At 51.8% G+C, this 10,780-nt stretch overlaps 1 protein-coding gene across 1 annotated transcript in view; it reads right to left on the bottom strand.

Annotated features, from left to right (window-relative positions):
• Positions 1-3,206: 3,206 nt before the first annotated feature.
• Positions 3,207-10,780, bottom strand: part of POLDIP2 (polymerase (DNA-directed), delta interacting protein 2) — a 7,824-nt gene continuing 250 nt past the window's right edge. Inside the window, exons 2-12 of the mRNA XM_010861429.1 lie at positions 9,598-9,632; positions 9,396-9,530; positions 8,453-8,550; positions 7,696-7,792; positions 7,451-7,526; positions 7,111-7,218; positions 6,546-6,682; positions 5,715-5,741; positions 5,381-5,506; positions 4,388-4,467; positions 3,207-3,659 (exon numbers count right to left, since the gene is read on the bottom strand). Coding sequence (XP_010859731.1) covers positions 3,545-3,659; positions 4,388-4,467; positions 5,381-5,506; positions 5,715-5,741; positions 6,546-6,682; positions 7,111-7,218; positions 7,451-7,526; positions 7,696-7,792; positions 8,453-8,550; positions 9,396-9,530; positions 9,598-9,632 — 1,034 coding nt within the window. The 3' untranslated portion in view covers positions 3,207-3,544. The remainder of the gene's footprint in view (positions 3,660-4,387; positions 4,468-5,380; positions 5,507-5,714; positions 5,742-6,545; positions 6,683-7,110; positions 7,219-7,450; positions 7,527-7,695; positions 7,793-8,452; positions 8,551-9,395; positions 9,531-9,597; positions 9,633-10,780) is intronic.

Genomic DNA, 10,780 nt, shown 5'->3' with positions numbered 1-10,780 from the left:
GGAGGACTGGCCCCTTTGCTCAGCCTCTCCCTTTCTGCCCCTGGGCTGAATGGACTGACCTGTCCACCTCCCATTGGGAGCATTCCCCTCCTCCCTTGGCTGAGCACACCTTTGCTCTGCTGAAGGCTACTTTAGGCCTCAGGGGAGGCCCACGGGGAACGGGTCTCTCTCTGAGGAAGGTGGCTTCTGGTGCTGTGGAGGCCCAGTTTCTTACAGGAGGTGGGGCTCCTTTTTTCCTAAGCACAGGCTTGATGAGTTACGTTTTTAACAAATAATCTAGGAAATGACTAGTTTTTAGTTTTAGTTGAATAATGAGGGGACTGGGTATTTCTGCTACCCCTCCAGGGTTCCAAGATCCGTGGTAAAGCAGAACCCTTGGCCCTTTTGCTACCTTTGGGATCTGTTTCTTTAAGCACTTTGTACTTTTATTCAGGAGATTTGTAATCTGCCCTGACCCACGTCATCTTCTGATCGAATCCCCTTTTCCCTGTAGAGTCAATCTAAGGGAGGGGAAAGAAGCAATAAAAAAACTGACCAGCTCTAGCTTTGCCACAGTGGCCAAGCAGCCAACCCAAAGAGCACTGACGGGGTGAGTTTGTGTAAGTTAGGACCTGTGGTCCTAATAACACCCCTAGAAGAAAGGATCGTTTACCCCCACATCTTCAGAGTCACATATGCACTGACTTTTAGGGTCTTACATGACTGTTCTCTTGGATTCTCGCCCTTGGCTCTGAAGCAAGCTGTCCTCCCTTACTGTAAGCTCAGAGGGCCGTTGTGGTGGCAGGGGGCAGGAGCTGCAGCAGGCAGGCTGGAGCCCATGGGCCCCACACCCACCTGCCCATCATCCGAGGACAGCAAACACAGAGCCCTGCATTCCCGGGGGCCCCACTGAGGTGGTCATGCTTGGCCATCCATCCCCCCGCCCCCATCCATGTTGTTGGTTTTGGGGATGGTGGTTCTGCCCAGTGGTGAGTTCCTGAACACAGGAGAATGTGTGTAGCCTAAAAGCCTTGAAAGGGTTCTTCATTTCTTTCTTGTTGGGTAAATTTGGCTCTAGAGATGCCGCACCCTTGGGTAAGGGTGCAAGTTCCAAGCTCCTCTTCAGGGCTTCGGTTTTCATTCCCTTCTGTTTGGCTTGGCCCGCGGGCAGCTGCTTATCTGAATTCTTTTCTAAAGGAATGCCACCAGGAAGGAGCTGTTCAGCCAACCTAACAAACCAGCACTGCACTCAGCAGTACCTGCTCAGTCAGGAAAGGACATAGCTGATCAAGTTCATGTCTCTTGACTACTCTGACCATAGCTAAGTGGCTGCTTACAGTTGAGCCTATGGGCAAATGCCAGGCCAGGATTAGTAGACACGAAGACCTGTGCTAGCGCAGGAGAAAGGTGACTCTAATCAGGCGTTTTACGCTAGTCGTACTCTTGAATGTATAGACTTTCAGGTGAGGCACCTTGATGGTCAGCTATGAACGGTTCTTCAAGCCTTCACTGGAGTAATAAGATGAAGACAAATCCATTTCTTTGGCCAGATTCCAACTCTGGGTTTCCCACAGTGACTGGAATGCTTCTGCTTGAGGCCACCAGTCTGTTTCCTCAGCTGCCTTCCCAAAGCCCGTTAATACTCAAAGTCCCAGCTCCCCACTGAGGTATTTTAATGCTTGTCCCTTAACCTCCCCAGTCCCTGGGCCTCTCTTCACTGCTGGGACTTTGAGATCCTCAGCTGTCTCAGTGGTGAGCAGTCTTTTCTTCCTGAGACAGCACAACAGTCTGGGACTCTGGGCACTTATCTCTTCCAGTTGAAAATCTCTCTTTGGTTTTAAAATACTAACATTGAACTCACTGAAGTAATCTTAGCTTTTAAAGTCAGACTGTGTTGTAAGGGTTTGGGGAATTTTGAGTTTCCCAGCCCCATTCAGAAAATGCTCTTGGCTGTGTAAATTTTTCAATTCTGAGCAGCCCTGGGGAATGTACACAAAAAGTGTGGATCAAGGTTAAACCTTGTCAGTGTCTAAGAAAACTGGAAGCCTGCTGTTAACCACACGGGCCAGCATTAGGTTCTGATCTATTACCTGACCAGGGTCTGCTGAAGGATGGCACAGGTCCTGGCATGAAAGAACTTCTTTATCATGTAACTACAATTCCATGTTGCTCGGCATAGGTGATGGAAGCAAACACTAATTTCTAATAAACCTGTGTTACACTGCGGTGCTTCAGAGCCGTGCTTACAGGGAGTAGAGCTTGGTCACTCACTGCTGTGTGGCCATAATTCATGTATTTCTGTTTACCACCTGACCTGACCTTCTCACTGGGGCCTATGCCCCATTGCACTCAGTTGCCCTGCAACCCAGGCTCCCCCTGGTGGAGGATTAGTGAAAATTGGTCAGTCATGTCTGACTTTTTACAACCCCACAGACTATACAGTCCATGGAATTCTCCAGGCCAGAATACTGGAGTGGGTAGCCTTTCCCTTCTACAGGGGATCTTCCCAACCCAGGGATCGAACCCAGGTGTCCCATATAGCAGGTGGATTCTTTACCAGCTGAGCCACCAGGGAGGCCCAAGAATACTGGAGTGGGTAGCCTATCCCTTCTCCAGCAGGTCTTCCCGACCCAGGAATCGTACCGGAGTCTTCTGCATTGCAGGCGGATTCTTTGCCAGCTGAGCTAAGGTGGAGGATTAAGGACAACACTATAAAGGGCTGGAACTGAAATTTAATATTAAGAAAACGGTAGTCAGGGAGCAAGCAAGAATCCTAAGAATCGGGGCAAAAATGCAGCACATTTTTATCTCTGGCTCTTGGAGATCTTCAAGAAGCTCAGAAAGTAGCTTGGCTTAGTCACTGTCCATACCTAACGCTCCCTGGCTGAGTTTCTGCATTTCTGAACTGGAGGCCTGACAGACTCGTGCCCGTGGCTGGCAGGCCCACTGCTCCAGGAAACCCAACAGGCTTGCCTTACTCCTTTGACCTTGCTGCCGCCCTCCAGCTCTGCACTTGGCAGAGGGTAAAGAAAACAGAGTCCAGCCCATCCCCCACTTCACTGGCTGAGTGACCTGGGAGACATCAGGCAAACCCCTGCCCCACGATGGAGACAGACACCCTAGCTGAAGGGGCAGCTTCCTGAAGGGCAGTTAAGGACAGTAACCAAGGGCCCCCGCCAGGTCAGAAAGGGAGCCTGAGACGTCGGGGGGCAGAAACGGCGAGGGTGGCCAAGCGCGCACTGGTTTATTGCCCAAACCTCGCATTCTAACAACTGTGTGACAGGCTAGGGAACCCCCACACCTATGGCCGCTGAACACAGTTCCTGATGGAAAGGTTTACTGGAACACAGCGTAGGCAGGGCATACGGGGAAGGCCAGCCTTGGAGGAGGCCCACGTGAGTCTTCTGGAGAAGTCATACTCCACCCGCCAAAGTAAGAACGCCGAAGTCAAATGGCACAAACGATTAAGAGACCCACTGTGGCCGTGACAGAGTTCTGCAGCAACTCTCATGGGATGTGGGCTGTTGTTTGGGGCGGAGCCTGGGTGCTCAGGGCCTCTGCTGGCCTACCAATGAAGGCCTGAGGGCGGTGTCTTCTCATCTTTATTGCTTTCCAGGGAGAAGGGAGGGATCCGGACGTCAAAGTGGGAACCATCAGGCCTCTCGAAGCGGAAAGTGCCCCTGGGAGTCAGAGAGAAACTGGTTTAGAGGTCTGGAGAGCCCTGTGCCCTCAGCACCACAACTGAGGCAGAATAATGCAGGCCTGGGCTCTTCTGCCTGGCTCATGCCAGGATAACACTGGTCCAGGGACCCAAGAGCCCATCCTGGCCCTTCATGAAAAGAAGAAATGAAGTTGTCCTGAATTCAGCCCTTCGATGCACCCTGGATAAGCCACCCAACTATGCTTTCAGGATACAGAATTAAACACCAAGGGAAGAAACCAACTCATTGGCAGCTCTGTAGCAAAAAGTCACCAGACCGCTTTGACCTAAGTCCTCATCCCACAGGGGCCTCCCCAGATGGCACAGTGGTAAAGAATCCACCTGCCAATGCAGGAGATGCAACAGACACAGTTCAATCCCTGACTAAGGAAAATCCCCTGGAGAAAGAAATCTCCAGTATTCTTGCCCGGAAAACTCCATGGACAGAGGAGCCTGTCGGGCTATAGTCCATGGAACTGCAATTAGACATGACTGAGCAACTGAGCGCACACACACACACACAAATTCCACAAAATCACGGAGAACTGGCAAAGGCATAAATCAGGCAAGACTCACACAACAATGAATGGCAGATACAGCTCCACCTCAGGACTTCACTGGGTCCAGAGTGAACTGCACGCTATGAGCTCTCACTTTCTGACCTGCAGTGTCCGTGGACCTAAGCTGCCCCCACACCCACTTACTCACCACATGTGCCCACTGGAGGCCTGCAGGGAGACGTGGCTGCTGTACTGGAAGGCGGGCTGCTCCTTGGATAACACTGGTTCCTGTGAGGGTTCAGGCAAAATAGGTCAGACCAGACAAGCTCCCTGTACCCCAGGGCCACATGCTGACCATCACCGAGTCAGGACCAGATGCCCTCTCACGCCTCCCACCATAACGGCCGGCCAGCACCTCCTCTCACAGCACCGCCATTGACCTGGGCCTTTTACTCTGGCCCCGAGAAAGATAATCTCAGACTAAACATCTGAGGTTTCCAGACAAAGATGACAAGCCCAAGATCTCTGCAAATACCCCTTTCAGCGTCTATTCACTAAGTGCCTTATGATCAGCAAACATCTGCTAACTTAAGTCCTGGTCATCATAAGGTAATAGATGTTATCCTAAAAAACTGAGATTCTGGTTAAATAACCTGGCCAAAGTTATGCAGCAAGTAAACAACACAGTGGGCGTCTGAAAAGAGATGAGCTCCAAAGCCCTGTTCTTTCTATCCCACGCTGCCTCCCCAAGTCCCTGCTAATGTGTATAACTGCTTACTGAATGCGGCCCCTTCTCTTGACTATTTCTCAGGAAAGTGGGTGGGGTAGCGCAGGAATTGCAAAGTCAGATCTCTTCAAGGGCCAGCAGAGGATGTATGTGTGTAAAGAGGCAGAGGAAGGACAACTGGGAGTGCTGGAGGGTGTGTACCACACCCAAAGGCTTCCCAATTCAGATTTTTAAAAAGGGTGGCCACCAACGTCACTTACTTGGCTCCAAATCCAGGACCTGCTGCTACGAGTTATAAGGACCATGGGCCAGTTAAATAACAGTCCCTCACAGTGAGGTTTCTCACTCTGAACAGTCCTGTGCTTTCACACACTGACCCCCTGCCCCTAACCACAGAGGAGGAGACCATGCACTAAGCTCCCAGGCCTGCTGGGTGCGACCAGAAACCAAGACTGTTAGCCCAAAGATGCTCACCCTGCCCACCACCCCTCGGCCTCGCACTGTCTCCAAGGTGCCGGACAGACTGAATATCCTCCAGTGTCGCTCCCGGAGCTGAACCACATCACTGTCGAGGTTCTCCAGGCGGATGCAGTAGCGCCACTGTGGGAGCAGGGGAGAGACTTCACGTCTGAGAAGGAACAGAACCTGGGCTAGCCCCCTGGCAATTCTACGAGAGAAAAGGGCAACGAAGGCCAACACCTGCCCTGCACGGGTCTCATCTCCCGCCCCGGAGGTGAAGCCCCCACCTCCCACCTGCCCCCACAGGCACGCCTCCTGGGCTCCCCTCCTCCCGAGATTAGACACTCACCCAGTAGACGTGGGAATTCTGGGCTTCCTGGGGAAAACAAAACACAAAGAATTTCAGTCCCCGAAGGTAGAAAACGTCTATTCCAACCAACATCACTCCAGTGGAGCAGATGTATTCCAGGACGGATGCAAAGACAGAAGAAAGCCATAAGTATCTTGATGACGTGCTAACTATGGCCAACATGCCCAGAGGGAGGCAGGCTCCCTGGGCCCTTCCCTGGCCTCCTTCCTCTTCATCCTATCAAGATCACAGAGCTGGATGAGAACAGAAGAGAGGGCCCTTCCCTCTCACCACTCTCCCCATCAGCCTCCACCCCTTTGCCCACCACTGCTGCCCAGGCTGCTGTCTTCCTCCTCTGCCTTCCCACATCTCAGCAGGATTACAAGACTTAGAAAGATGTAGGCTGGCCTCCCCCACTACCGTGAGCTCCTGGAAGGCAGGTACAGTGTTTCATTTTTGTCACCCTAAGACCCAGGTTACAGCCAAGCAAGAAACAGCTCAATAAATGTATAAAATGTGGGAAGAGGAGCCTACAGTGATTTAAACAAGTATGTGTATGTTCTTCATAATCATGGCTCCCTTTGAGCCAGAAGAGAAGAGAGAGTCAACCTGGAGGCCTCCTTCCTGGGATCTGAGTGTTTCCTTGCTCTAGGTCTTGTTGTCAGCTCTTGCCAAGAGGGTGCTCGACCCCAGCCAATACATGCAGCACTGGAAACCAGAACCTCAGGCACATGGTTTAAATGTGGGACCCACACCAGCAGTCACACTGGGGACCCCACACAGAACCCGGGGGCCCGGCCCTGAGGGAAGGTACTAAGGCTTGGCACCTACCCTCATGCCCATGTAGAAGGGGATGACGGTGACACGGATATTCTCAGTTGTTTCCCGGTGGACATCAGAGAGCTCCAGCCAGGGGTGATTCTTCTCCTGCCAGGCCCGTAGTGTCTCCCGAGCCACAAAAGGGGGTGCTGGGGCAAGAAATGACTGGTTAGACCAGGCCAGTGGCCAACTGCTTCTCTTATAAAATCCTTCCCAGTGATGGCCAAGGTATAGAAGACACATGAGCAAAAGCAGCACAGGCTGGAAGAAGGCACAGGGATGCCTACCAAGAATAAGCCCCAAGGAGGAATATGACGTCAGGGGAAGAGAAGTGGCCTGGGAGTTAGGGGCCCTGGCTCTCAGATCTCACTCTGCCACTGCCTAGCAACCTTGAGTCGCTCTCATCATCCCTGAGCCTGTTTCCCTATCTGTGAGGAGGAGATAAAGGCCATCTACCCGACAGGTCTAAAGGGAGGTTAAATCAAGTTGTAGAAACAGAGCTTTGAAACTGCTTCTGTGACACTGTTTTTGAAGAAAGGGCCCTCCCATTACAGCTTCCCTTTATGAAAGAGGGTACCTTTTGTCTGGTCATACAGGAGAAATCTTTCAAAGAGCTCATGCTGGATAGGAACCTGATCAGTGGAGGTGTAGGGGAGGATGTCTTCGTGGCTGACATAATCCAGGCCTGGCAGAGAGACAAAGACAGAAAACTCACAGAGGAACGGGGAAGAGTGGGGCTGAAAAGAAACTCAATTTTTGGGCCTTGTCCCACGGTGGGACGAAGCTGGCACCAAGGCTCTCAGCATCTACACGCCCTCCAAAGCAGATTTAAGGACAGCAGAAAGGCACTGGAATTCTCTTCCTGAGACACACCAGACCCCTCACCGATGGGCACCACTCAGATGCTCATAACTCACCTGGAATGGCATAGAGGGCCCGGCTGTCGTCGTGATTAGCCAAGAAAGTCACAGCTTCTGTCTGAGATCTCTGAGACTAAGGCAAGAAGCAAGTCATAGGTTTTCTTGGTCACTATCCAGTCCTGAGGACTTGGGGCCCAGTGCAGTATGGAACTGTTGGATCCCTCTCCTTCTCTTGGTCCCCATCAGGGTCCAGGCCTTCCCCGTGGAAAGGAACCCCAGGCGCAGCCACCTTGCTTACTTACTATATGTGGACAGTCTCGGGCATCAATCAGCACCTGATAGTAAGTGTGAGTTTTGCCTTTCACCTCCTTCGAGCCGTGGCCGGCAGGGTTCTCTGCTCTACGGGGCAGGAGGAAAAGCCCAAGATCAACCTGAGAAATGGAAGCGGGGCCTGCCCCAGCTCCCTGCCACCCCTCACCTAAACAGACCAGTGCCTGAACCGAAGGGGCTTAGCAGAAGCTGAGCCGATGCTCAGCACGCCCTGGCCAACGCTCCCCAGGCAGGAGCAAGCAATAGGGTGTGGTGAAGAGTCATCGTTTATCTTCCTCTCTGGATGCCTCTTTAAAAAAGGGGCCAAGCTGAGAAAATCAAACTGCTGCTTCAGTCCCTGGAGCCCAGAGCACCCCACTCTTCTCACATCCCAGGGGCTCTCTGCGATCACTTAATGGAGCCTTTCTTTTTTTAATGTACTCTAGGAGAAAGATTCTAGCTGAACATCAAGAAATCAAGAAGCCTAGTTCCCCAAATGCCCTCTGGGGTACTTATAATGCAAACTAAGAATGCCTGGGGTGAGCATCCTGGGGAGGTCTGAAGGGACCCTTTGGCTTAAGACTCAGCACTTTTGTCTCCATGGGCATCAGTGTCAAGGCAGTGTTTGGGGACTGTTCCTAAGGCCCAGAAGGAGGCTGTCTTGACCGCTGGGACTCCAATTACGTATGTCTGCCATGGGTTGGGCCTCCTCCAGAGGATACTGCGAGGCATAGCGAGAGGGAAACTTACTTTTCTGGGGCTGCAGACGCCACATCCCGGTCATAGAGTCTGGCCTGCCAGGGAAACAGGACGACACCTCGGTAGCCAAAAACACTGTGAAGGAAAAGCTGGGAGAAAAGAAAGGTTCAGTGAGTCTGCAGCCGAGCAGGTACATCCAGGTGGGGCCCAGACCACTAAGTGGCACGGGTGGTGGCAACTCCAGCACAAGGTCTTGCTGTTCTTTCCCTTGGACTCTGAGATCCACCCAGACCAACTGTGGCGCACGCTTACTGTCCCTTCACCTGGCTGACTTCTACTCAGCCGTCAGGCCATAGCCGAGGCCTCGAGGAAGCCTTCCCTTCCCTCCCTTCCACTTAGCCGGTGTACAGCCGTGAACCATGTGCATGCTGTAATTCTTTTCTTAGACTGTCAACTCCATGAAGGAACTGCTTTCTGATTTCATACCAATGCATAAAGCCCATTCTATTGGAGGCATACAGGGGGAAAAAGCTGAATAAACAAAAAGTTCTCCTTATCTACAAGGGGTCTAAATCTATCTCAGTAGATCTGGCATAAAACTGACTCAGAAAAAGAGCCTCACACCCAGAGCTTAATTCACTGCACTCAATTCAACTAGAACAAAGCATCAAAAAGCAGGCCCTCCACTGGCTTCCCACCAACCACTATGTTAGATGACTCTTTAGCAATAGGACTTTCTCCTCAATATAGTTCAAACCATCTCTGTCCACACTAACTTGGAAACAAAACCCGATGACACATGAAGTGCATTCAAATCCAGGAAAACAGGGACAAAAAAACATGTTAAAACAACAACAACAACAAAACTTTTGATTCTGGTCTGGCACCAAACACCAAGGCAGAAAATCATAATGTTCAGGCCTGTGACCAAATTTCACCCTTTCAGAAGCAGAGCACACCCTGAAAACCAAAGATGATGCCGCCCAGCACTCACCTGTCCAGTCTCGTATTTTCCATTCTGTTTTGGCACCTCGAACACACCAACTGTCTCCAAAACTTTGCCCTCTGGTCGGTTTCTGATTAGGAAGGAAAAGGAACAAGCAACTGAAAAGCTAAGAAGTGAAGGGTACTAATCCATCAGAAAAAGCTGCTAGGATACTGGGGGGGCCGGGGCCATGACAGCGGAGAAGGGTCGCGGCAGTGGGGCCAGCTGAAGCAGGGAAGGGTCTTGCCAAGCTACCCCTCTACAGAGATTCTGCTGCTCCTCCTCTGAGGACCAGCTGCAGATGCCCGCTTGGTTTCCATGAGATCTGACACCTCCCAGATCACTTCTCTCTTGATCTTAGCATTCCTCGTATCACGCCCTCAGACCCTGCTTCATTGTATCCCTTGACTCCATTTCTTCCCTGACCCATCCTCCTGACCTCCCACAGCAGTGACTGCCTTTCCCACCTTGCATTTCAGTTATTTGTGTCACTGTCTTATCTCCATTAGAGACTGTAAGTTCCCCGGGAGTAATGCTTGTGTCTGATTAGCCTGTGCTCCCTCTCAGAGCCTAGCGTATAAGGGGTGCTCAAAAGAAAACTTCTTTTGTGTCATCATGCCATGTTCATTTCCACCTCTAAACTGCAGTCCTCATCCTGGCATTGCACCAATGTTATTCTATCTAGTTTTTGTTCAGATTTACATCAATTTTCAGAGGAGTCTTAAATTGCAAATAGCTATCATCTCTCCCCCATGTCCGTGTCTCATCTCAGCCACTAAAAGGTCAGCTGTCACAGTGACTTCTGGACCCGACTGCTTTTTCTGGGGGCCCTTCAAAGCACCGCTTACTGTTGTGGAGAGGTGAACTCCATGTCTCCTTCCACTTGGTTCACCTGCCCCAATTTGATCTCTCTGGTCTCATCCCTAGGCACATTGTTCACACCATCCCTGTGGCTTCAAACCCCCTTCCTCAAGTCACATAAAGAGAGTATGTGCCCTCAAGGTCACACTGAAGCCTGGGACCCACGCAGGGCGCAGACTCGGGTCCTGTTTCCCATTTCCAGCATCTTTCTGAGAGAGGCCTTGACCCGCAGTCATGGGCTGAGGGTTCAAATCAAAAGCCCTAGCACTTAATTGAAGGACTTCCCACTAACAGTGGCGCTCGGATGCCCGCATTCGAGGAAGCAGGCTTTGCTCCGAGAGGGTTATTAGTTCCCCCTCGGAGCCAGTCCGGCACAATCCAGGACTCTGGGCCGCGCTCCCTTCCTCGCTCCTGGCACGCGTCCCAGGCAGCGCAGGTCGGCTCTCGGCCGGAACTCTCCCCTGGGTCGAACTCCTATCACCCTCTGCCGCTGGGCCCTCTGGCCGGGGACACGCTCCCTAGGCTCCGGGCCC

Source organism: Bison bison, unplaced genomic scaffold (assembly GCF_000754665.1).
Source record: "Bison bison bison isolate TAMUID 2011002044 unplaced genomic scaffold, Bison_UMD1.0 scf7180017864472, whole genome shotgun sequence".
NCBI lineage: Eukaryota > Metazoa > Chordata > Mammalia > Artiodactyla > Bovidae > Bison > Bison bison.
Note: the sequence above shows the minus strand (reverse complement) of the source record. Positions and strands in the feature narration are given on the sequence as shown.